At 35.4% G+C, this 24,425-nt stretch overlaps 3 protein-coding genes across 23 annotated transcripts in view; 1 reads left to right on the top strand and 2 right to left on the bottom strand.

The window, feature by feature from the left end:
- Positions 1–24,425, bottom strand: part of LOC127867293 (neurogenic locus notch homolog protein 1-like) — a 279,268-nt gene that overhangs the window by 10,081 nt on the left and 244,762 nt on the right. Inside the window, exons 7-17 of one of the 20 annotated variants that reach the window (XM_052408341.1) lie at positions 20,303–20,425; positions 18,686–18,763; positions 16,770–16,880; positions 15,039–15,152; positions 14,722–14,838; positions 9,020–9,247; positions 8,508–8,578; positions 8,333–8,435; positions 5,994–6,107; positions 5,238–5,354; positions 327–584 (exon numbers count right to left, since the gene is read on the bottom strand). The exons of 8 other annotated variants lie outside the window; for them this stretch is intronic. In XM_052408341.1, coding sequence (XP_052264301.1) covers positions 327–584; positions 5,238–5,354; positions 5,994–6,107; positions 8,333–8,435; positions 8,508–8,578; positions 9,020–9,247; positions 14,722–14,838; positions 15,039–15,152; positions 16,770–16,880; positions 18,686–18,763; positions 20,303–20,425 — 1,434 coding nt within the window. Of the gene's footprint in view, positions 1–326; positions 585–5,237; positions 5,355–5,993; positions 6,108–8,332; positions 8,579–9,019; positions 9,248–14,721; positions 14,839–15,038; positions 15,153–16,769; positions 16,881–18,685; positions 18,764–20,302; positions 20,426–24,425 lie in introns of all 20 variants that reach the window. 11 more of the 20 variants (XM_052408340.1, XM_052408342.1, XM_052408361.1 and 8 more) reach the window with 11 other exon arrangements.
- The window catches only part of LOC127867299 (mucin-5AC-like), a 237,996-nt gene that overhangs the window by 61,827 nt on the left and 151,744 nt on the right, over positions 1–24,425 (bottom strand). The window lies entirely within an intron of this gene.
- LOC127867301 (uncharacterized) overlaps positions 1–24,425 on the top strand; it is a 226,937-nt gene that overhangs the window by 81,625 nt on the left and 120,887 nt on the right. The gene's annotated exons all lie outside the window — the stretch shown is intronic.

The following is a 24,425-nucleotide window of genomic DNA, read 5'->3' as shown; positions in this document are numbered from 1 at the left end:
CATACGTTCATTCGAACATTGAATTACAAAATAAATATAATAGTTTTCGTTCTGGAATTGAGAACGGTAGATAAATTAAGTTTATATTCCCATTCAAATATTGTAATCGTATCATTTAATTCGTGAAAAACTTACACGGTCTAAACTTCGGATGAATAGTGGAAACCTTTCCGGCGCTTAATGGTCGGTAAAAAGCAAGCAAGTAATACATCGCATGAAATTATATTTTGCAGCAGCGCGTTTATTTTTTTTAAATATGATTATCAAAACATAAATGTAATCTTACATATTATTCTTGGTTAATAAAACAAGCCTTAACTACTCACTTCCCATAGTTTTGTTGACGCTGACATGAGACTGGGTGGTCGAAGACGCGGGGACATTCGTAGGCGCATGAGTTGGAACGTCTGTCGTGGTAAATGTCGTTGACATAAGCGTGGGCCCGTTCGTTGAAACAAGCGCAGGACCATTCGTTGACACAAGTGTGGGGCCACTTGATGGCGCAAGTGTGGTTATATTAGTTGGCTGGTGCGTCGTGGTATTTGACGGTGCATGATTGGAAGAAGTTGTGGTTTTTACGCGATCTGCGCATACATGGTACCAAATACAAACGCATTTAATAGTGTACGTCCAGTAAATATCTTGTTTTCAAAACAAAAAGTCTGGTACACAAATACAACTAGTTATTCGGTATAAAGTACATATTAAATAAATTGTAATCCCAAAATCAACAGCAAATTGTGCGTCTACTAAGGAGACTCAAAAAGTTTGTAAATAATCACAATTTTTCAAAATTGCAATGTAATATTTTCCATTATTATTGTATTTGTTACGCAACGTGTTAATTTTCTATGATTGTTAACGTGATTAAAGTTCAAAAGCGGAGTGTTTTCAACCAAACTGTACCAAACAGACTTCATAAAATCTGGCAAAAAAATCGATGTATTGGTTCCTCCGAGGAAACGGAATCGAGAGTGTCTCTCTACCATAATGTTTTCGATATAATTGATATAAGTATATCTGTATAAATAAACACACACGACGAACTTAAAACGGGTTCGGCAATAACGTTGCAAGATCATTTTGCGCAAATCATTAATTCATTTGATAATAAACACGATGTTTTTCGCCAACGTAGGGTCTACAAATATACAAAAAAAATAACAAAAACAACAATGATCGATAATAAGGCTTTTCCTTAAATACCCCTGGCTCAATAAGGGTGCTTATATGTTGCATTTTTGTTTTCAAATACAAGATAACAACCACGTATAACTATGTACCTTTATTTGTTTAATCTTACATCAGGTCATAACCAAGTATAACTATGTATTTCGACCTATATATCTGGTTTGACTGTAACATTGTAGAGAGGAATGGTCTCTGCGGATACAAAGTTGTTTGGTATTCAATAAATAAGTGTGCACATTTACTCTTTTAAGGGAGAATGTCATGTGTGTATCCTTTTCTAGTATAAGATAACATCAAATATAAGCATATTACAACTGTGCTCACGGCATTGGAACAGTAAACTCTTATTGCAATGGTGCGATGTAACACAATGTTAAACATTTAATAATGTCATTTGTGTGATAAAAGCGCGATACAGCATAATTACACGTACGTTAGCAATACTGGTCGCCATGTTACTTTCAAAATCAATTTAATAAACGTGCTGTCATGTCGAAGGCAACTTGCACCACCCGCCTTCGGACAATCTTGATGCATGTAGGAAATAATAGCATGCGTATTTTATAACGAAAGCTTATAGCTTATTCTCGAAAAACACAAACTAAGGCTTGCCTACATTTGTCAAGTGGACAATACCATCAGCGTGGATCAGCTAATGGGTTACCTGGATGCCATTTACAGTCAATAAGACGTGCGTCTCGTATAAATGTAGTGGTATGAATTATTGTCCACACCCAACACAAGGGTAAATACCGGAAACCAAATGGGCCCCTTTCTTGATCATGAACGCTCATATTTCGGTGCAAAACACTAAGTACATCAGTTCCTCCATATTTTTCAAGGGTGGTGTCTATATAGATGAAGTTTTACACCTCTTAAGTTGCATCGATTGTTTCAGAATGATGAGTAGAATCTGATCCGCTCATGATCTCCCTTTTAGGAAGCCGGCTTGTATGTGTTTTTCGTTTGGTCGGGAGGAGTAAACGTGCAGTACCCCATTGCACGTCTCGGTCGGAAAACACAACTTTTGATTATTCGAATTAGGTACGTGGACGTGCCTTATCCTAAACAAGAGCACTGCCTTGCGGGTGCAGACCGCTCATTTTTTAAGGGTGAAGGGAACTATCTCAATACTTCAATAAAAAAAAGATGGATGGGTGGGGTGGAGAGGGGTGTATAGTGTGGGGTTGTGGTCATTTATTACATTATCTTCCAAAATTAAGAAATAAAAATGCAAAAACAAAATACAAATATTATTTTTTTGGGGGGGACCATGTTTCCAAAAAAAAATTGGGGGTTGGGTGGGGTCTGGGTGGGTTATAGAGTGAGGGTGTGGTCATTTATAAGATGATCTTTAAAAGAAATGAAAAAAAAAAATTGTTTTTTTTTTTTTGGGGGGGGTTTCGGGGGGGGGGGGGCATGGGGGATGGTTTGGGTGGAGTCTATTGTAGTATGTCATGTAAGATTTGTTTTGTCAAAGTATCAATCAAATCTGATCATAAATAGCGAAGTCATGGCAATTTTTGCAAAATTTAATTATTTGACCTTGAGAGTCAAGGTCATTCAAAGGTAAAGGTAAAATTCAACTTAACAGGTTCAGTACCCTCATGATAGTATGAAAGTATTTGAAGTTTGAAAGCAATAGCCTTGATACTTCAGAAGTAAAGTGGATGTAAACACAAAATTTAACCATACATTCAAAGTTACTAAGTCAAAAAAGGGCCATAATTCCGTCAAAATGACAACCAGACTTATGCAACTTGTTCCGTACAGTCCCCTTATGATAGTTTGTGAGTGTTTTAAGTCTGAAAGCAATAGCTATAATAGTTTAGGAGTGAAGCGGCCCAAAACACAAAACTTAACCAAATTTTAAATTTTCTAAGTATAAAGGGGCCATAATTCTGTCAAAATGCCAGTCAGAGTTACATAACTTTGCCTGCACAGTCCCCTTATGATAGTTAGTAAGTGTCGCAAGTATGAAAGCAATAGCTTTGATACTTTAGGCATAAAGTGGACCTCAACACAAAACTTAACCAAATTTTCAATTTTCTAAGTATAAAAAGGGCACATAATTCTGTCAAAATGCACGCCAGAGCTTTTCCAGTTACATAACTTTGCCTGCACAGTCCCCTTATGATAGTAAGTAAGTGTCGCAAGTATGAAAGCAATAGCTTTGATTTTCAAATTTTCAATTTTCTAAGTATAAAAAGGGAAAAACTTAACCAAATTTTCAATTTTCTAAGTATAACAAGGGCCCATAATTCTGTCAAAATGCCAGTAAGAGTTACATCACTTTGCCTGCACAGTCCCCTTATGATAGTAAGTAAGTGTCGCAAGTATGAAAGCAATAGCTTTGATACTTTAGGCATAAAGTGGACCTAAACACAAAACTTAACCAAATTTTCAATTTTCTAAGTATAAAAAGGGCACATAATTCTGTCAAAATGCACGCCAGAGCTTTTCCTGCCCAGTCCCCTAATGATAGTAAGTAAGTGTACCAAGTTTGAATGCAATAGCTTTGATGCGTTATGAAAAAAGTGGACCGTAACACAAAACTTAACCAAATTTTAAATTTTCTAAGTATAAAAAGGGCACATTATTATGTCAAAATGCACGCCAGAGTTATCTTACTTTGCCTGCCCAGTCCCCTAATGATAGTAAGTAAGTGTACCAAGTTTAAATGCAATAGCTTTTTTCCTTTATGAGAAAAGTGGACCTAAACACAAAACTTAACCAAATTTTCAATTTTCTAAGTATAAAAAGGGCACATAATTCAGTCAAAATGCACACCAGAGTTATCTAACTTTGCCTGCCCAGTCCCCTCATGATAGTAAGTAAATGTACCAAGTTTGAATGCAATAGCTTTGATACTTTATTAGAAAAGTGGACCTTAACACAAAACTTAACCGGACGCCGACGCCGACGCCGACGCCAAGGTGATGACAATAGCTCTTTTTTTTTTCAAAAAATAGATGAGCTAAAAATGGTTTGACTTTTTCGATGAAGTCAAATCGGGAAACATCGTTGAGAAAAGTCTTATCATGATGATAATGGGTTGAAACGGGAAAATATTCTACATCGATCCGGAACCAATTTTATAATTGTAGACAAATAAAAATTGCCTTGAACGCCGTCGTACGTTCGGATCAAACAAAGATCGGCCTGAATCGGCGCTTGAAAGAGACGGTATAAATTTGGACGATTTCGAACGGGTTTTAAGTCCGATCTGGCTGAAAAAGCGTGAAGCTTTGTGAAACGGTACGAAATTGGAAAATCACACGAAATTGGAAAATGTCCACCGTGTTTAATACGACATATTTGATATCAAGTATTTTCTGTATTTTATAAGATCAATGGTGTGATTGTAAGATGAACTGGGACAAAGTTGAATTGTTACAATTGCAAGATGCTCTGAAAATACTATGCAATTTACGAATCGCCATTCTGGCAAGGGTTCTAGTCGCCAGGAAAAGCTATTGATACAATGCAGTGCATGGACAGCCATTTCGACAAGGGTTGAGATTGAAAAGATGAGCTTAAAATACATTTAAATATATGTGCCGTACTTTTGATTGAGGTCGTATTTTCAAGGTTTAGCTTAAAAGACAATTCAATCTTATTTCCGCCTTTTTGACAAGGGTTGTGGTAATAAAGAATCGTGGAGAACGCAATGCAATGTATGGATGAATGGTTTGCCATTTGGACAGGTCTTGTCGCACGGATGCGCTGTTTAGACAATTCATGTTAAGTGCATTAAGTGCCATTTTGACAAGGTTTGAAATTTGAAAAAAAAAGGTTGTTATACTAATCGGATTCTTTACGTATGTGTATGTTAAAGGTCGTGATAGCCCAGAACGTCTGTGGTACAAATATTGTTCTTAAAAAATTATCTTTATTTTCCTCATCGGTGAAATACGGCATAATTATGAATTTTTAATTGATGTATTGCCTCGGTCTTGTTAAATATGAATTCGTAAACAATGCTACACATATGTAAAAATGTATAGCACAATCCTTCTGTTGGATTTCTGCCTTGTATTACATACCTTCGCAATGTTGTCCGGTATGCCCATGTGAGCAATTACAATGGTAAAACGGGAATTGTGATGTTGGTTCACAGGTTCCCCCGTGTAGACATACGTGGTCGCGGTTGCATGGATGTACTGCAAAAACATTATTACTTAAGTTATATATACTTTAGACCTTTATGTGGCAATATGCACGTAAATGCATAAATCGCGTCAACATTTAATTGTATGGTTCTAGATATTGGATAAACATTTCCAAGCGAAATGATAGATAACAAGTATTTGTAAATAACACGTAACGGGAATTGTGCATATTAATGATTGAGTGTGCTCAAACGTTTATTGATTTAGTTGAAAATTTTCAGTTTTAATGAATTTTTTCGGTGAAGTTTTAGCTAACGGCCATATTTGTCTATGAATGTATGGGTAAGCTCATATCTAGTATTGATTGATTTACTTAATAATTTTCATTGAAACCCTTTTAACAGAGCACTGCTCATTTCTAAAGACGGTTAACCCTTTGAATGCTGGGAAATTTGTCTTCTGCTAAAATGTCGTATGCTGAATTTCTAAAATTAGCATTGTCTTCGATTTTTTTCAAAGAATACTATCAGAATAGCAAACAGTTTGGATCCTGATGAGACGCCACGTTCTGTGGCGTCTCATCTGGATCCAAACTGTTTGCAAAGGCCTTTAAAATTCGGTTCCCGCACTGAAAGGGTTAAATTACACTAGCCGGTCTGTCCGCTTCAATGGCACAGCCTACTTACTTACCGCTACAGTTTTGGTGGTCGTAGCCGGGTCTGCATATGCAAAGGTAGAAAGGCAATTGCGCACTCGCGGTACATGTTCCGCCATTTAGGCAAGGAGAGGAATCACAGTGATTTGCTTATCGACAGAAAAAAAAATCGTAAACATTAGGGCAGTACATATAATGTAAATGTATTGGCATTATATAAATAGTTAATATAAACTGTCTTGGCATATCAAGCTTGGTTGAATTTATGTTCATTATAATTTTCAAAAAGGTAAGATATCAGTATTCGCTTTGATCACCGCATTCTTATGTCGGGTTTCTAATCGCTGTACAATAGTAAAAAGTTTTGTCAATGGCATTATTCATAATACAAACTAACAATTCGTATCAAAATATTGCATTCTGTGAACAAAAACTGAAATTTTATTTCGTACTCATTTACACATTATAAGAACAACAAGAATTGCTGGTACATCCAATTGGTGCCCAATGTAACCATTTAGACAAAAGCATGTAGTATACCGCAACCACTGAACCAGCTTTAAATTCATTCGGCTAGAAAACACACAAAATTATACGATGCTCAAACAACATGGAACTTATTTGAAAATATAATTGTTCAGATGCATTACTTTATTATTTAAACAGTTATAATATTTTGAACACAATAATGTCAATATATTTATTAAAAATACATGGTTATCAAAAATGCTTTTGCCCGTTAATTAGGTAGTACCTATAATCATATTATACGCTTGTTTAGAGATTTTAGAGGAAACAATTTTCTTTTATACCTAGTGACAAAATATGACATTTCTGCAGTGAAATAACAAATTGTTATCTTCACCGATGAAAAGAACACATTTTTGGAAATCCTTGTCTATTTTGAGATTATCATAAATAATATTATATTTATTTTCTATGATCACGAGTGAATAAAAATTGACATTACACCGAATCCAACACATTTTCTTTTTATTTTATGCTTGAATTCACCGTTTATTATCATTGTAAAATAGTTTTAACTGGAAATTCCGCCGGTATAATGACGTCATTTCGTCATACTAATGACGTCATTTTGTGTTTTGAAATGTATTGAGGCACGCAACGGGAGAATCTTCAAGAAAGGGTGACTTTTCAGCGAAAGGGAAACAGCTGTGTTTTTTTCTTGAAAACGTGCTTAAAAGAAACAAAAAATTTGTTCATGTCAGTGTAAGATCGTTTGTCATTTCACTCGTGATCATAAAAAATAATATTTTAAATCGTGGCTGCACCACTCGTGAACATATAATTTCTATGATCACTCGTGAAATAACAAACGAGCTTACACTGACATGAACAAATATCCCCTCTAACTTTTTGACATAAAAAGTATACGAATATCTATTTTTTCAGGACATCGCCTGCTTGGCCGTTGTTGTTGTTGTGTTTTTCAAATAAAAATTATTTTTTTATTGATCATACTGAAAATGTAGCCTTCAAAGCGAAGTTAATCTCAAATGGAAAATATAAATTTGTTTTTTAACCTTAACCATGCATAAAATTTGAAACAAAAGGACACTGGCGTGAAAATGCTACTATTATACGCAAGTTTCATAATTATCTTATGCACCATCATAATAATGATTGTAATTGTTAAAAAGCGAAAGAAACCCTAGCGTGATTTTCGTGCAAATGTTAATGTAACGAATTGTGACTTTTACCTAACAATCGGCTCAGAATCACTCAAATTAATTTCAAAAACGAATAAAGGTAAACATAACAACATAACGATTGAAATTATATTGCACACATATGAGATGTATCATTCCATTTACGGCCCATTATTTGGATTTGTCACCGCGCCTACAAGCATATAGATCGATACACACTACTGATAATGAAAATGCATTAAAAAAAGTAAATTTGTCCTATGAATGTCCAACTTTATAAATGGTTATCTTTTTGGTAAACCAATATGTGTTAATTTAATATTGAAGCAAAGAAATATTGATACAGGATTGCATCATTCTTTATTTTTCATTCATCTGACAAACGTTTATTCGAACATAAAATTACCATATACATTTACAAGTTTTCGTTCTTGCATTGCGTAAGGTAGATTAATGAAGTTAATATTCTCATTCAAATAGTGTTATCTTATCATTTAATTCGTGAAAAACGTCCACGGTCTAAACTTAGTATGAATAGTGGAAACCTTTCTGGTACTAAATAGTCGGAAAAAGCAAGCAAGTAACACATCGCATGAATTCATATGTTGCAGCTGCGCATTATTTTTTTTAAATATGAAATATAAACATATATAAATGATCTTACATATTTGTGTTGGTTAATAACACAAGCCTTAACTACTCACTGCCAATAGTTGTGTTGACGCTGATATGTGACTTGGTGGTCGAAGACGCGGGGCCATTCGTAAGCGTAAGAGTAGTAGAATGAGCTGGAACGTCCGTCGTGGTAAATGTCGTTGGCATAAGCGTGAGACCGTTCGTTGACACAAGCATGGAGCCATTTGTTGACGCCAGTGTGGTTATATTAGTTGGCTTTTGCGTCGTGGTATTTTGCGGAGCATGAGTCGAAGAAGTTGGGGTTTCTATGAGAACTGCGAATACATGGAACCAAATACAAACGCATTTAATATTGTACGTCCAGTAAATTTTTTTTTTGTAAAAAAAAGGGTAATCCTATAATCAACAGCAAATTTCGCACTTACTAAGGAGACTCAAAAAGTGTGTAAATAATCGTAATTTATCAAAATTACAATGTTATATTGTCCTTCATGATTGTATTTGTTACGCATGTAACATACATGTTAATTTTCTATGATTGTTATTTAAAGCGATTAAAGTTCAACGGCGGAGTGTTTTGAACGAAACTATACCGAATAGACTAGAATAGAATACCTAAAAATCTGGCGAAAAATACAATGTATTGGCTCCTCCGAAAAAACGGAATCGATAGTGTCCATGTAAGCATACTGTTTTCGAAACAATTTATATAAATATATTTTTTGAATCCAAAGTTAATACATATTTTAACTCACATTGACATTGCTCGTAGTGAAAACCGGGAGCGCACTGGCATTGGTAGAACGGGGACGTTGTTGTAGCGGTGCACGTTGCTCCATTAAAGCACGGTCTGCTGTGACAAGGATCGTGCAAACAGTTACGATTAGAGTGACCATGGGCGCATTCACAGAAGTAGTAGGGGTCTTTGTTTGTCACATGACACGTTCCGCCATTATGACACGGCTGTGCCTTGCAGGCATTGTCTGCAAGAATGAATATATATTACGGGAGTAAGAACACGCTCGACTTTGTTGAAGACATCATGTACACATTCATAAATATTTATAAATACACACACACACACGACAAACTTACAACGGATTCTGAAATAACGTTGCCAAATCACTCACTTTTTTCACAGTTTAAGATTGAATCGGGAAACAAGGAGATAATGGTTGAAAGCAACGAAACCAGCAATCCACGAGTTCCAACTTTTGCGCAATTTGAAGATTGGTTAGATTCTGATGACGATGAAAAATCAAATCCTTTGAACAGGTTGTGCGGCCAAGGCCAAACATATATGTAACAGGTTCTCTTCTAAGGATAAAACAGGGCAAAATACAACCTAAAACTCGCAAATAATGCTTTGCAAAACAATTTTCGATCCTGCATAATCATGAAAACAACAAAAGGTATGAACTGTTTTCGCGGATGGTTCGTAATACGCTATTTTCTTAGATTTAGATAAACGTAGATGAACAAAAAGCACAATTCCATTACAAGTAATTCGATTGTTTTTGGAAACTTTGCTGAACATGCCTGCCCACTGTGCATTAAAAGGTAAACAAAAACATCGTCGTGGTTAGTCAAAAGAAGTTACAACTACGTGAGGTACAGCAATCTAGGCGATTGATCTTTTGTACAGGCCGTAAAACGAGTCTAAATGTTTTCCAGGGAACCGTGTATCGACGTCTTTAAGACAGCAATATCTGTACTAGGGATCCAAAGACAGTTGCTTGTTGTCACGGCTCAAACGAGGAACGTTAAATACGCCGTTTAATCTCAAAAACAGTAAAGGCACCTAACAGTGAAAAGAAAGACTATCACGAAGTATGGAAACTTCAATATAGGATTATGCCTCTAAAAATCGATGAAGGTGGTTCCATATAAATATTAGTTTGGCAATTGTGTTTCAGTCTTTGACTTCGAGCTTTCAAAGAAAACACTAAGAAACGTTGGTCTCGTTTATTGTCAATATTACAAATAAAAATATTTCTCTGAACCGTTTTAAGGATTATGCCAGATAACATTTACATTTTTATCAAAATCAGCTTTTATCATACCACCACATTGATATCTGCTTGATATCCTGTTGCCTGATATCTTTTTTTATATCACGGTCAAAAGGAAGTTCATATATCAGTCATGTGTGGAGGCTACCAAGACTTAAGTACAATGTTTTGTTTTATTGTAAAACTGAATCAGATTTATCAAAACAAACAATTTGATACCGATATGTTTTACATTTAATCCACAAACAGCAACAAAAACAGAAAAAAACGTATTTTACAAATATTAAGAATGAATAAGTTCATGCTGATGACGTCATGTAACAAACGGACTACTTTTTTGACACGCCTTCATATGCAAACATCAAAGGTCAAAGGTTATGTCAAAAGTTCAGCACTTAATACAAACAGACCAAATAAATAAAACAAACAATAAAAAAGCAGTAAAAATAGTAAAACAGATAAAATAGTAACACACTTCACAATAAAACCCAATGTAATATGCATTAAATAATGAAATAATTTTAAATCATAAATTATTATTAAGGTTACATTTGTCGTCTTCTACAGTTTGCCAATTTTGCCACATGAATTGTGTTTGATAAGGCTCGTTAAAAGCTAATTTCTTTTGAAAATAAGGACTTAAACATAAAAAACATATATAAATACAATAAATAAACATTAACATGTCAGACTTTGTGGATGGAGGTAAGTTTGACATTGTTTGGGACGGTTTAATGGAGGAAGTTGTTGTGTCTGAGGAAGACTTTGCCAATCAGTTTGGAATAAATCCGAGTGTGTTTAATGAACCATTTGATGAAATCACGAATACAAATGTCAATTTAAATAACAGTTATTTAGAATCCCTTACTGAAACAAAATCAAAAACAGTCAAAACATATCAGACGCCATAGAAATAACAATCGAAGATGTACAAAAATTAATTGAAGCCGAAGATAAAAAAAAACACCATCCGAAAAACACTGGCAGATGTCAGTCGATTTCAAAAATATCTTGCCACGAAAGGCGAAGCGAAGGCGATCCACAATTTATCAGTCGACCATCTAGATGAATATCTTGCCACATATCTGCTCTCCATTCGCAAGAATGATGATGATGAATACGAGCCTGTCACATTGTGTAGCATCATGGGAAGCATTGACGGAAACTTCAAAGAGCAAAGTACCCATACTCTATCTTCCGGAGCAGTGGTCCAGATTTTCCCTCACACGTGACTGCCTGAAAGCAAAGCAGAAAAATCTATAAAAAAACAAGGAAAATCACGGCAGAAACTTGGTGAAAAAAATGGCTAAGAAGTTGAAAACTATGGCAATCGAGGCCGATTTTGAAAAAACAACAAACATAAGTAATCATTCTGCTAGAAAACACCTTGTTCAAAAACTAAGGGATTCCAATATCGCACCTACCGAAATCATGCAAATAACAAGACACAAAAACGTACAGTCAATAACCAATTACAGTGAAATTTCCGAACAAACACAAAAAAAATGTTCAAACCTTTTGGCAACATGTTCTACTGCAACTCCATCTGTTTCATACACTTCTGTCAACACTTCCACCCACCCGGCAAGCACAGTTTCCTGGCCAAAATCCAATAAATGACTTAACGCGCAAAACCTCAATATCTACGTACAACCACCACAGTAAACCAAACGCGCAGTATATATTCCAAATTCTAATAAAAACAGCATTCAATTCTTTACACGTGGTGACACACTGCGAAGACGTGGACGACTGCACTTGCCTTGACATGTTACAATGGTTATCAAGTTTTGCCTTTAAAATGTATAATATATGCTTTCATTTTGTGTGATAAAGTATTGCTGCTTAAAGTTTTGTTGCAGAATTAAAGAAGAAAGAGAACGAAACAGCGTTATTAAATTACATTAAATTGCGCTACTTTTCGTGTTGAGGAACAATTCTATTTTTAGAAAGATTCATGCGCGATAAACGAATGCAGCGGCTCCAAGGCGTAGCGATTATTTTTCATTATTTCTTGAAAAACGGGGTGAGTAGTGTCAGTGGTATGATAAACAGAAAACAGGTTACTGCCTGATCGTTTTGTAATATATCAGGCTCGGCACGAATAAAATAACGGCTCGGCAAGCCTCGCCGTTATTGTATTCTAAGCCTCGCCTGATATATTACAAAACGATCAGGCAGTGACCTGTTATTCTCTATATCACGGTATTTGAACCATTTAGCGGGATAAATATTTATTGAGCTGGTGATACATTTGAAAAGTTATTGCAACGAAAAAAGAAAATTAAGTTTAAAGGTTTAGGCAACATCTTGGATCAACGAGAAAATTAACACGCCTAGTTAACGAATGCTGACACTCAAATTCTGGCTATAATGATAGTTGTATACAACGCTTGAAAAGAGGATTGTCTAAACAAGACCATGTTAAAATCTTTGTAAAACAATTCCAGCACAGAAGCGTTCTTTGAAAACACTTCTTGAAAGAACCAGAACTGTAAGAAGAAACGACTTTTATGATATAAGCATTTACAGCTTTTACTATTTATCAAGAATTGCTATTTAGAATTATAATTAGGTCGAAAGCGACGACAGAAACTCGTACTTTAAATGGCGATACGACGCACACATACAAGTTATCTTTTTTGTACCGGATATGGAAGGATGCGTTGATTAATTTCCGTGCCAAAGAGAAAGGGAATTTAACAAGCAAATTCATTGAATTGATATCCACCGCCAATTTGCTTCTGGACACAAAAGTGTTATATTTGACACTCAAAAAAGCATTTTGTTAAGATACAAAGGGCCATAACTCCGTTAATATCCGATGGCGTACAATGCCATTTGGCGTGCATCATCTTCTTATCAATATATATATACTCGTACCAAGTTTCAATGAAATCCCCCAAAGCACTTCGAAGATATGGCTCCGGACACAAAAAAAAACATTTTTTTCAAGATACAAAGGGCCATAACTCCGTTATTAACAGATGGTTTACAATGCCATTTGGCGTGCATCATCCTCTTATCCATATATATACTCATACCAAGTTTCAATGAAATCTGCCAAAGCACTTCCAAGATATGGCTCCGGACACAAAAGTGCCGGACGGACGGACGGAAAGACGGACGGACGGAGAACGCCAAAATAATATCCCTCCGCCTAAGGCGGGGTATAATAAGCTATACGGATAAAGGACTTTGCATATACTCAGACTTGTGCAGGGAAAATAATGTGTATGGATTAGAACGACCTCGTTGGACAAGACAAGCAATGGTAGGAGTATACGTACAGGACCCCGTTTCACGTCTCGGTCGGATAACACACATTTTGGTTATTCGAATTCAGAACGTGGACGTACCGATTCCTAACAAAATGTTGGATTTATTTGCTGGAGAAAAATCGGGAAACATAATTGAGAAACGTCTTATCATGATGTCAATTGGTGAAAACGGAAAAACATTCTTAACCGATCGGGAACCAGTTATACAAATGTAGACAAATAAAAAATTGCCTTGCAAGCAGTCGTACGTTCGGAACAAAAAAAGATCAGCCTAAATCGGCGCATGAAAGAGACGGCATAAACAAGACGATTTCGAATGGATTATAAGTCCGATCATGCTGAAAAGCGTGAAGCTTTGTACAGCGGTACGAAATTGAAAAATAACACGAAATTGAAATTGAAAATTTTTATCGTCTATAATACGACATATTTGATATAAAGTATTTTCTGTATATAATAAGAGCAAAGGATGTGGTTGTTAGATGAGCTGGGAACAAAGTTGAATAGTTATAATTGCAAGTTGCTGTGAAAATACTATGCAATTTACGGATTGCCATTCTCGCAAGGGTTCTAGTCTCCAGGAAATTCTATTGACACAATGAAGTATATGGACAGTCATTTTGACAAGGGTTGAGATTGAAAAGATGCGCTTAAAAGACATTTAAATGTATGTGCCATACACTTGATTGGGGTTGTATTTTCAAGGTTAAGCTTTAAAGACAATTTAATCTTATGTCATTCGTCATTTTGACAAGTGTTATGGTAATAAAGAATCGTGGAGAACACAATACAATGTATGGATGAATGGGTTGCCATTTGGACAGGTCTTGTCGCACGGATGCGCTGTAAAGACAATTCATTATAAGTGCATTTAGTGCCATTTCGACAAGGTATGAAATTAAAAAAAAAAAATGTTATTATACTGATCGGGATCTTCACGTATGTGTATGTTTAAGGCCGTGATAGCCCAGAACGTCGGCGGTACAAATATTGTTCTTGCAAATTCATCTTTATTTTCCTCATCGGTGAAATACGGCATAATTATGAATTATTAATTGATGTATTGCCAATGTCTTGTTAAATATGAATTTGTTAACAATACTACACATATGTAAAAACGTTTAACACAATCCTTCTGTGGAATTTCTGCATTGTATTACATACCTTGGCAATGTTGTCCGGTATGCCCAAGTGAGCAATTACAATGGTAAAACGGGTATTGTAATGTAGGTTCACAGGTTCCCCAGTGTTGACATGTGTATGCGTGGTCGCATGGATGTTCTGCAAAAACATTATTACTTTAGTTATATATACTGTAGACCTTTATGTGGCGATATGAACGTAAATGCATGAACCGCGTAAACATTTAATTGTATAGTTCTAGATATTGGATAAACATTTCCAAGCGAAATGATAGATAACAAATATTTGTATTTGTTAAACTAGCCGGTCTGTCCGCATCAATGGCACAGTCTACTTACCACTACAGTTGTGTTGGCGGTAGCCGGGTCTGCATTTGCAATGGTAGAACGGTGATTGTGCACTCGCGGTACATGTTCCACCATTTAGGCAAGGAGAGGAATCACAGGGATTTGCTTATCGACAGAAAAAAACGTAAACATTAGGGCAGTACATATAAGGTAAATTTATTTGACTAATAAAGATAATTAACATAAACTTTCTTGGCATATCAAGATTGGTTATATTCATGTTAAGTGTAATTTTCAATTGGGTAAGATATCAGTATTCGCTTTGATCACCGCAGTCTTATGTCGGGTTTCTAATCGCTGTACAATAGTAAAAAGTTTTTTCAATGGCATTATTCATACTACAAACTAACAATTCGTATCTAAATATTGCATTCTGTTAACAAGAACAGAAATTTAATTTCGTACTCGTTTACACATTATAAGAACAACAAGAATTGCTGGTACATCCACATTGGTGCCTTATGTAACCTTTTAGACACAAGCATGTAAATTACGGTTTTGTGTTTCTCTGTTTACTAGTACCATCGGTGTGGCAGAGGTGTGGATTCAAGCGCGAAAATCGTGTACACACTAATATTTTAGATTTAACATTATACAGAGCAAGTGAAAATACATTTGTATATGTAAACAATTATAATAAGATATGACATCGGGAAAAGCAAGTGAAAAAACATAACTAAATAAAAATCTTATAATGAGATTTGCCATCGTGAGAAGGAACTTGGAAAATAATCTCAAATGTAAGTACTTGGGTTAATTTTTTTTCTATATGTTAACACTTTATGCTGAGTACATCGGAAAAGGAATTGAGAAGTCATTCTCAAATTTAAATGTAAGTGCCCACAATACTTTTTTTTATCGGGCAAGGCCAATGAAACTATATTATGAATAAGTCGACTAAAGTTGAACAGTTTACAGTGCGTTAAGTTAATAATGGTGGCACTAACTTCTGACAATGTCAGCATTTAATTTTCCCAATAATTCTGTATGTATGGAGGTGTATATATTTCAAAATAAAATTGTAATATCATACCATACCTTAATCTTTTTTTTACATGATTTCAACTACGTGAACTTTTTCTACATGCACTTAAATTGGTCGAAGTCATAGCTTGTAGTAAAATTGATAATAAAATAAAGAATATAAACACGGACAGCTTAAATGCGAACACTATCCTGCTCGCGCATTGCTCAGTTAACACGCTTCTCACCTAAGCGACCGTGGTTCAATCCCTTATCTTGTCGCATGTGACGAATAAAAAACACTATCCACATACAAATAATAAAACACATGGTATTTCACTTTACTAACACAAAACTTCGCAGACACATATCAACGACTGTTGATAGACAATGCAGATTTCACACCTCAAAGGAAAGTATAAGTCGTTATTGAGATGACGTAGATCAACATTTAAAAAAAAATTGACTACAACACATGTATTTGCATTGGTGTACAATAAAGGTTTTATTTGTGAGATGTATAGCCTCGTGCTGACGACATTGCTTACATTTGTTAAGTTACATGTCTGTAATTTTAAGCTATGGCAGGACATAACACGATTTAGACATCTGCACATAAACATTTCAGTACTTGTTATGTTTAATTGTCTGCCTTTGAACTACAAATGCATCCGATTAAGATGGCTGGTAGCTAAAATTGATTCTCAACAGTTCATCTTGATATTTTGCATATCATCAACATAAGCTGCTTTGCTTTACCTTCGCAGTTGGTACCATGGAATCCGCCTTGACATTTACACAGGTATTTGCCATGTTGCTCCTCGCAATCCCCGTGATTTTTACAAGGATGACTTGCACACGGATGTGGTACTTCAAAGCATAATCATGAAATTCAGCAGATTATATGCGACAATGGTTAAATTACGATTCAATAGGAAATAACTTAGACTTAAGCTGCAAACCAGTAGTACATACAAAATATTACATGTTGAGTGGTTCGTCTAAACTTATGGAATGAACACAGGCAGTATTTATTCAATTAGCGAGCTTATGGATTTCTGGAATTCAATACATATCTACTTTTAAATAACTGGGAGCACCGAACATTTGCTATTTATAACGCGTGTCACAAGGCTAAAAATAAGTTGTTATTATCTTACTTGTACACCTGAAAACATTGATGTGCCTGATAAAGGGATTTATCATCGACATTTTGCTAGTGATGCCCTCAAGGTCGTTCAAAAAGTAAAGCACAATTAGACGAGCGTGGGCCCGACGATGACAACATGTTTATATTAATAGTATAACTCTATGTCTTACCACTAACGGAGTATGTAAGGAGTTGTATGTTTTAAATTAAAATTGTAATATAAAACCGTACCTTGATCTTTTTACATGGTTTTAACTAAGTGATTGTTTTTGCACATCAACTAAAATTTGGACGCAGTAATTGCTTGTAGTAAATTTTATAATAAAATATAGAATGTAAACACGACAGCTTAAATGCGAACACAATCGTTTTAGCTGTCAGGCTAACGAATTGGTGAGTAAACGCGCTTCTGACCTTAGCGACAATGATTCAATTCCCGATCCAGGTGCATGTGAGTGTGTTTGGGGCTGATACCCAACACGGCGGAAAACAACATTTCAAATCTTTAAAATAAAAGTAAACTGTTGGAAAAAAAACAATTATGATTCGAAATTCTCCTCAACCTGTGTGATTCTAGTAATACTATTAGGTAGGATTGCTTGGATAAACCTCTGACCCTAACACAATGCAGCCTCGTGCGCGGATCTACCTCATAAACTTAAAAATACACACGAACACCGTTGATTTTGCTTGTATCGACATTGATATATATATATATTTGTGGGAGCAGTGGTCTAATGGTAGGTCGCTGGCGTAGGGATCAAGAGGTCCCGGGTTGGAATCCCACCCTGACCACTGGAATTTCCTTGAGCAAGAAATTAATCCCACATCTGCTCCACTCCACCCAGGTGTATAAATGGGTACCTGTGAGGGAAATAAGCCAATGTGACGTGGCTGCATACTGCGCCAAGATGTTAACGGACGACTTATGACCCAGTGAGGGAACAAGTGTAAAGCGCCTTTGAACGCACATCTATAGTATGAAAAGGGCGCTATATAAATGTGGTATAAAAAAAATAAAACAAATAAAACGATGGACATGGTTGTTCCTAATATCTAATATGCTATTTCGATATTTGTGTGAAATTTGTTTTCGCACGAAATATAGAGAACATTTGTGATCACGGCCCCGTTTATTGATGGGATTGTTACTAGAAGGGAAATGCAGATATCCTATTATTTTGAGGTTAACATTTCCAATGTATATCGCTCAGGTAAAAGCACTTAGACATAAAATTGGTTTCCGCACGTTTTTATAGAACGCTTTGACATTTTGATTGGTAAACTTGCGACGCTGTAGTTGTTAGCATGCGTTAAAATCAAAACGTATGTTCCACTTACGAAGTATTTATCTTTGAAACGATGGGTAGCATGAAGCAAATACAAATTTGTCATCAAATCCGCTATATTTTTTGTATTGATGTACTGGTGCAACTGTGCTTATCAGCTTGTATCGGCGGATATTTGCATGATATGTAGGGGGCCATACATTAAAAAGTCACGACAAGTTGTGACCAGTTCATACCTGCTGTTGTTGCGTGTGATGTATGCGCCCGTGTGGTCGTCGGGAGGTGGGTAGTATGCGGCGTGCTCAAGCTCTGGACTGTAAGCAAACGGGAATTATCAGATTGTTACCAAATGATCGCGGAACCTTTGCTTACTTGGAAATCGCGCACAGTAGGGTTTCTGCACAATTTTGGAGACCCGAACATGGGGAAAAGTCAACTGAGCTTAGATCGGATTGAAAGGCTATCAGAACCGCATACTTACCACAAATATTTATATATTAAAATAAAAAATCATACTTATCACAAACAATAAAACAGCAAGCAATTTAGAAAAGACGTATATGAAGCGGGTAAATTCATCGTTTAATGGTCCCGTGTAAGTCTACCACGGCAATCTTGGACATATTTCCGGTAAGACTACAAGAAAGAAAAGAGACATACACTAGAGCAAAAGACAAACTATTAGCAAAACCGCGAGTTTCCATCATAATGAAATGAGAATGATTCCGATAAACTGGGACTGGTAAATTTCGGGCAATAAACACGAGCTGTCCTGGTTATTGTACCCCGGTGTACAAATGCTCGTGAAGAGAGCCAGGCATAAACACGCGGCCCGATTCTGACATGGGTCGATTTACTGCAAATGTACTATGAAAGTGCCTAAAAACGCCACTTTTATGACCATAAAAAATAACAACCAAAACAAATATGTGTATAGCGCAGAGGAAGAGTTAAGCACTATTTACCCCATATTGACGATATAACACCAGATGGAAAAAAACTAGCCTGTCTCCCACATTGTTGAATATACCTGTCGCGTGCACGTACTACTTTTTACTCTACCACTGGATGATTTTTCATAAGAAATCTCTAGAGTCGAAAAAACTTAGCTTTAAAATTAAACGACCTTCAACCTTTGATCTAGTCTAAAGACATAATTTTTCGTCATCTGTATAATGAATCAGCTGATTGATGGCGTCATAAAATGACATACTTATTGCATCATCATGTGATGACATCTTTTGGTGTACACGAAACTAGTAATACTAGGAGTATGCGATGTCTGGAAAACACATTAAAGACGCGCATTTGTTTGGTATTAATGTATCGTGGATGTTATTATGAAAAAACTGCATATTCTATGGACTACTTACCTCGGATGGAACCGGTGAGGCGAAGGATTTAGATATACATGTAGATCAGCTTATTCGTGTTATTGATTTTCAAAATGTGCGTGCCTATTTTGACCAATGGATGTAAAATTGTGTGTGTAGAGCATACTGATGGGTTTGTATTTTGGTTCAGTAGTCTATTCGCATTGTTTTACTTATGGATGTAAGTAAACGTAAGGGTATTTTCTTTGATGAATAAACTTCCGGCGTTCTAAGCCTTGCAACATAAACGTTTCTGTATTTAACGCTAACCTAGTATTCTCTAAATGTAAAATTGGATTTAAGTCTATGGTATCTATTATCACGATGATGATGGTGGTGATGCTGTTGCTGCTGATAATGATGATTAAGAAGAGGAGGAGAAAGAGGAGGAGGAGGAAAAGGGGATAAATGAGGGTGAAGATGATTAAATATTTTGCTAGCTCCAAGGCTTTATTTAACAATGTAAAGAAACATATTTACTGTTGCAGTTCGACCCACTATATCCAGCCGAACAACCGCACTTGTAATAAGGGCTTTGGTCTGTGGGCTGGCAAGATCCGTGGTCGTGGCATACATGTGGCTGCTGAGCGCAGATGTTTGCAACTTAAAATAAACCGAGAATAATGGTGTAACTAAATCTTTAAAGGCACATCCTTTCAATGAACGATTTCGGTTCACCGCTGTCTAATAGAAATAAATTTGCGCAAGTCATAGCATAAAAAAGGCCGTAAATGTAAACATATAGCCGTCATTTATTGCCGTAATTTGGTTTGAGATTTGGTGTAGCACAGATAAGCGTATAAGACAATTCAATGTTTAATTGCCATTTTGAGAAGGCTTGTGGTTCGCAACGATCCGCAGCGAAGGCAATACATGGGTTACTGAAAATATATTCGGATACTATACATGATCCGATCTAATGTGTACAATTGTCAGCATATGTTACAAAACTTAAAAAGTTGTTCTTTAAAATAAAACGTTTGTTTTTCTTTTCGTTCAACCAATATTTTTAATCATACCTGCGCACCACATTCAGATTTGTATTTTTATCCGAATTGCGCAATTGAATCACATAAGCGGTAATGTTCTAAACGCGTGTTAGAAAGAATTTTCATTACCCTTACGTCAAACCGATAATCAATATAGTTTGGTTTTAGAACACGTGTCATATGGCAATTAAAAAACGGTTCTAGACTTTCAAGTGTGCGTTCCTTGTCTGTTGCCATATTAACATTCATTTTTATGACTTAATATGGTTTGGAATTAACTTTAGTAAATATAATTGTATAGCATGAGTGATTTTTTTTAATTCATCAAAAATTATATAATAAAAAATCATATTCCTTGTGTTATATGTGATCAACAGTCACACACCTACAATGGATTGCTGAAGAAAGTCTCCGGAAGATGAATATGAACTGTGGGTGATAACGTATTTCAAATGAGGGGGTAATTTCCTCGGAAGTCACGCACGAAGTTTTAGGAAACGCCTATTAGTTATTAATATTTTTATACGATTTACACTTATTATTGGACCCACACTGATTAAACTATAGATAGCGGGCTATTGTGACAAACAATTTATATGCTCAAAAGTATAATTAATTGATTAAATTACGATAAAATTACGAGTTTCAGTTAAAATTTTATGTAGGTCCTAATCGTTTAAATTATAGGAGACGAGCATTTAAGTAACATTGATAAAAGTAGGCGTTTGTCGTTTGCTGTTCCTTTGATAATCTAATTTTACCCTTGCATGTAATACGTAATGTGTCAAATTAAAGGAATGTAGCAGTGTTTTTCTATACATGTAAGTGAGCACTCGAATTTCTACTGATGAATTTAATCGTATTATTTTAAGGTAGTGCACCTCTAATGATTTCCGGCGATTTCTTCGAAGGTTGAAGAGCCTACTATTAGGTGCCGTAGCCTAGTGGTTAAGGCGATAGACTAGAAATCTTTTGGGATATTCCCGCGCAGGTTCGAATCCGGCCGACGACGTATACTTTTTTGCGACGCGTTTTATTTATTTTCTAACGTAATTTGATTTAATATGGCATATAAGCTATATTTATTGTTAAATATGTTGCAATTTTTATGCACATTTTTCAATTATTAAAATTAAAACAACGTTATGGCGAAATTGGGTGATTTACTGTTGAAAATACGAACCATGCATGTTGCATTTTTATTTTTATTTAAAAAAGTAAACGGTAAATCTGTCTAGTTCTTGGTATTTATGCTGTATATAGTGTTTCAATAAAAACTAAGTTTAAAATATGACTTAAATGATACTATTTTGAATTTATGACACTTTGTTTTTAACCGACCCAATTTTTACTTGGCTGAAATCACTTACATTTCATGGTGCTCTTCCATAGATAAAAATTTGTAAAAAATAAATGTCTGTAAAAGAATACTTATTTCATCTTGTTTAAACTTTAAACACCTTTACAGCATCTGTACACACCAACTGCATGCCCATATTTGGAAATTTGAATGAATTATGGAACTTTTATATACCCCAGGGGTGAAAATAAACTGGACAAAAGCCGAGCGTGGGGGTGGTTTTGAAAAAATCGGTATATTTTTTTAAAAAGCATGGAAAGCCTACCTACAAATTTGCATGTAGTTCAGTGAAATGATGCTGATTAAGAAAATAATTAATTAGATTATATTTGGATATGTGCCCATTAGAGGTGCACTACCTTAAGTTATAAATATACGTTTATTGGTTAAATTGTAGGAGACTGGCATAATTTTTTGTCGCAAAATTGCGCTTTATACCACAATAAAATGTCCATGTTTATAAAAATTGGGTTTCAATACAACGACATTATAGTCATTTTTGCGTTTTAAAGCAATATTTAAACGGTGAATTATGTCATTCTAGTCACTATGACCCGCTGCAACATAAGGGTTATGGTCGCAGGGATTGACTGCCCCTACAAAGACAATGTAATACATAAAACGCCATTAGGACAATGACTCTGGTCAAATGATGTATGGCTAAGACAATCCAATATATAATCCGCCTTTTTGACAAGGAATGTGGTTGACAGGGTGCGCTTGAACAAAATGATAAGTGCTAAGGTTGCAATGGTGCGCTGTTAACTCTATGCAATTAACATGTCGAAATCCGACAAGGACTGAAGTCGCAATGATAAGCTGTCAATACAATGCAGTGTATGTGCCGCCATATTTTACAAGAGTTATGGTCCCGGGAAGATATTTCACACACGGATTAACACATTCCCCAATGTTACAGCGTACGTTGTCGAATGTGTGACTGTCTATTGAAAAAAAATGCTTTATTATTATGTTCCTTAGGCCTGTATGTGTCAACATATGCGTGCATACATGCATCGCGTATTGAGTTGATCGTATGATTTATGTTGTTATATTAACCATTACTGCTTAAAGTATCGTTAACAAACAGGAATTTGTTTTTATTGAAAGTATTATTTAGCTATTTAATTACACCATTTTCAGTAACATTAAGACGTTTGTATTTGAAATTTAAGGTTTTGGACATTATGTCTTCTCATTCATGTTTGTGCTCAATAGTAGCTTATAAAATTTATAGGTAACAGGCATTTTTATCAATAAATGCATGGATGTTCTTCACAGTATTTTTGATAACAGGGTGCGACTATCTGTTATAATTAGACCTTTATCGGTGACATTATAGATGCCCTAACATGTGTTTCAGTAAATAAATGGGTGTGCGTGTAATTATTCTGCATACTAATTCAGTTGCATAATTGTGCAGTTATAAATGACAATGTACCTGTAAAAAGATTTTTTAAAAAACTGGCCCTTCAGTCTATAAATGCAAATGTTTAGTCGAAAAAGATACTGCTTAATGTTTTCACTACCTATGCTTTGGTATTCTATAAAAATTTCACGCGAGTTTCCGGATGTTTCATTTTTATATAGACCTGATTGAAAAATTACACGAAACGGGCAATATCCACCACTAATGGAAATGTGTATTTGACATAAGACTTCTTGTTTCACGTAAACGATGTTTCACTATTAATAACTTTTAATTTTAATTAACGACCGTTTCATTAAAGCACGACATCTTGAGAACGCTGAAACAAATAATAATACACGCATATCCGTAGCCAGGGGGGAGGGTGCGTTGGGTGCGTTCCAGGATCCCAGTGAGTCTTTGTATTTAAGCGTTAAAATAATGTTGTATTCATATGCAACCGACAGGTCACCATATCATTAATTTCTCGATTAAGTCATTCCCAAGATAGCGCGTGATTTTTATGTGCAATTTTTAACCGTAGAATTGTTGAAATCAACAGAAGTTTTGACAGCAAAATTTGAGAAGATCTAGGAAGCCGGTTCCCGCAAAATGGAATTGGAATCTTTGTTTTCTGTATAATGCATAATTATTAACCTGGCACTCTAATCCGTATAAAATCACTACTTATTTATTGATATTTGATACTAAATGATTGTTTTGTAAATTTTGTCATCGTTATTAATGCATGTTAAAGCCATAACTTTAATAGATATTATAACAAAATGATGAAGCCACGACTTATAATAATTACAAATTGTGCACAGCATTTTCGACAGACTGCGT

This window comes from Dreissena polymorpha, chromosome 2 (assembly GCF_020536995.1).
Source record: "Dreissena polymorpha isolate Duluth1 chromosome 2, UMN_Dpol_1.0, whole genome shotgun sequence".
Classification (NCBI taxonomy): Eukaryota; Metazoa; Mollusca; class Bivalvia; order Myida; family Dreissenidae; genus Dreissena; species Dreissena polymorpha.
Note: the sequence above shows the minus strand (reverse complement) of the source record. Positions and strands in the feature narration are given on the sequence as shown.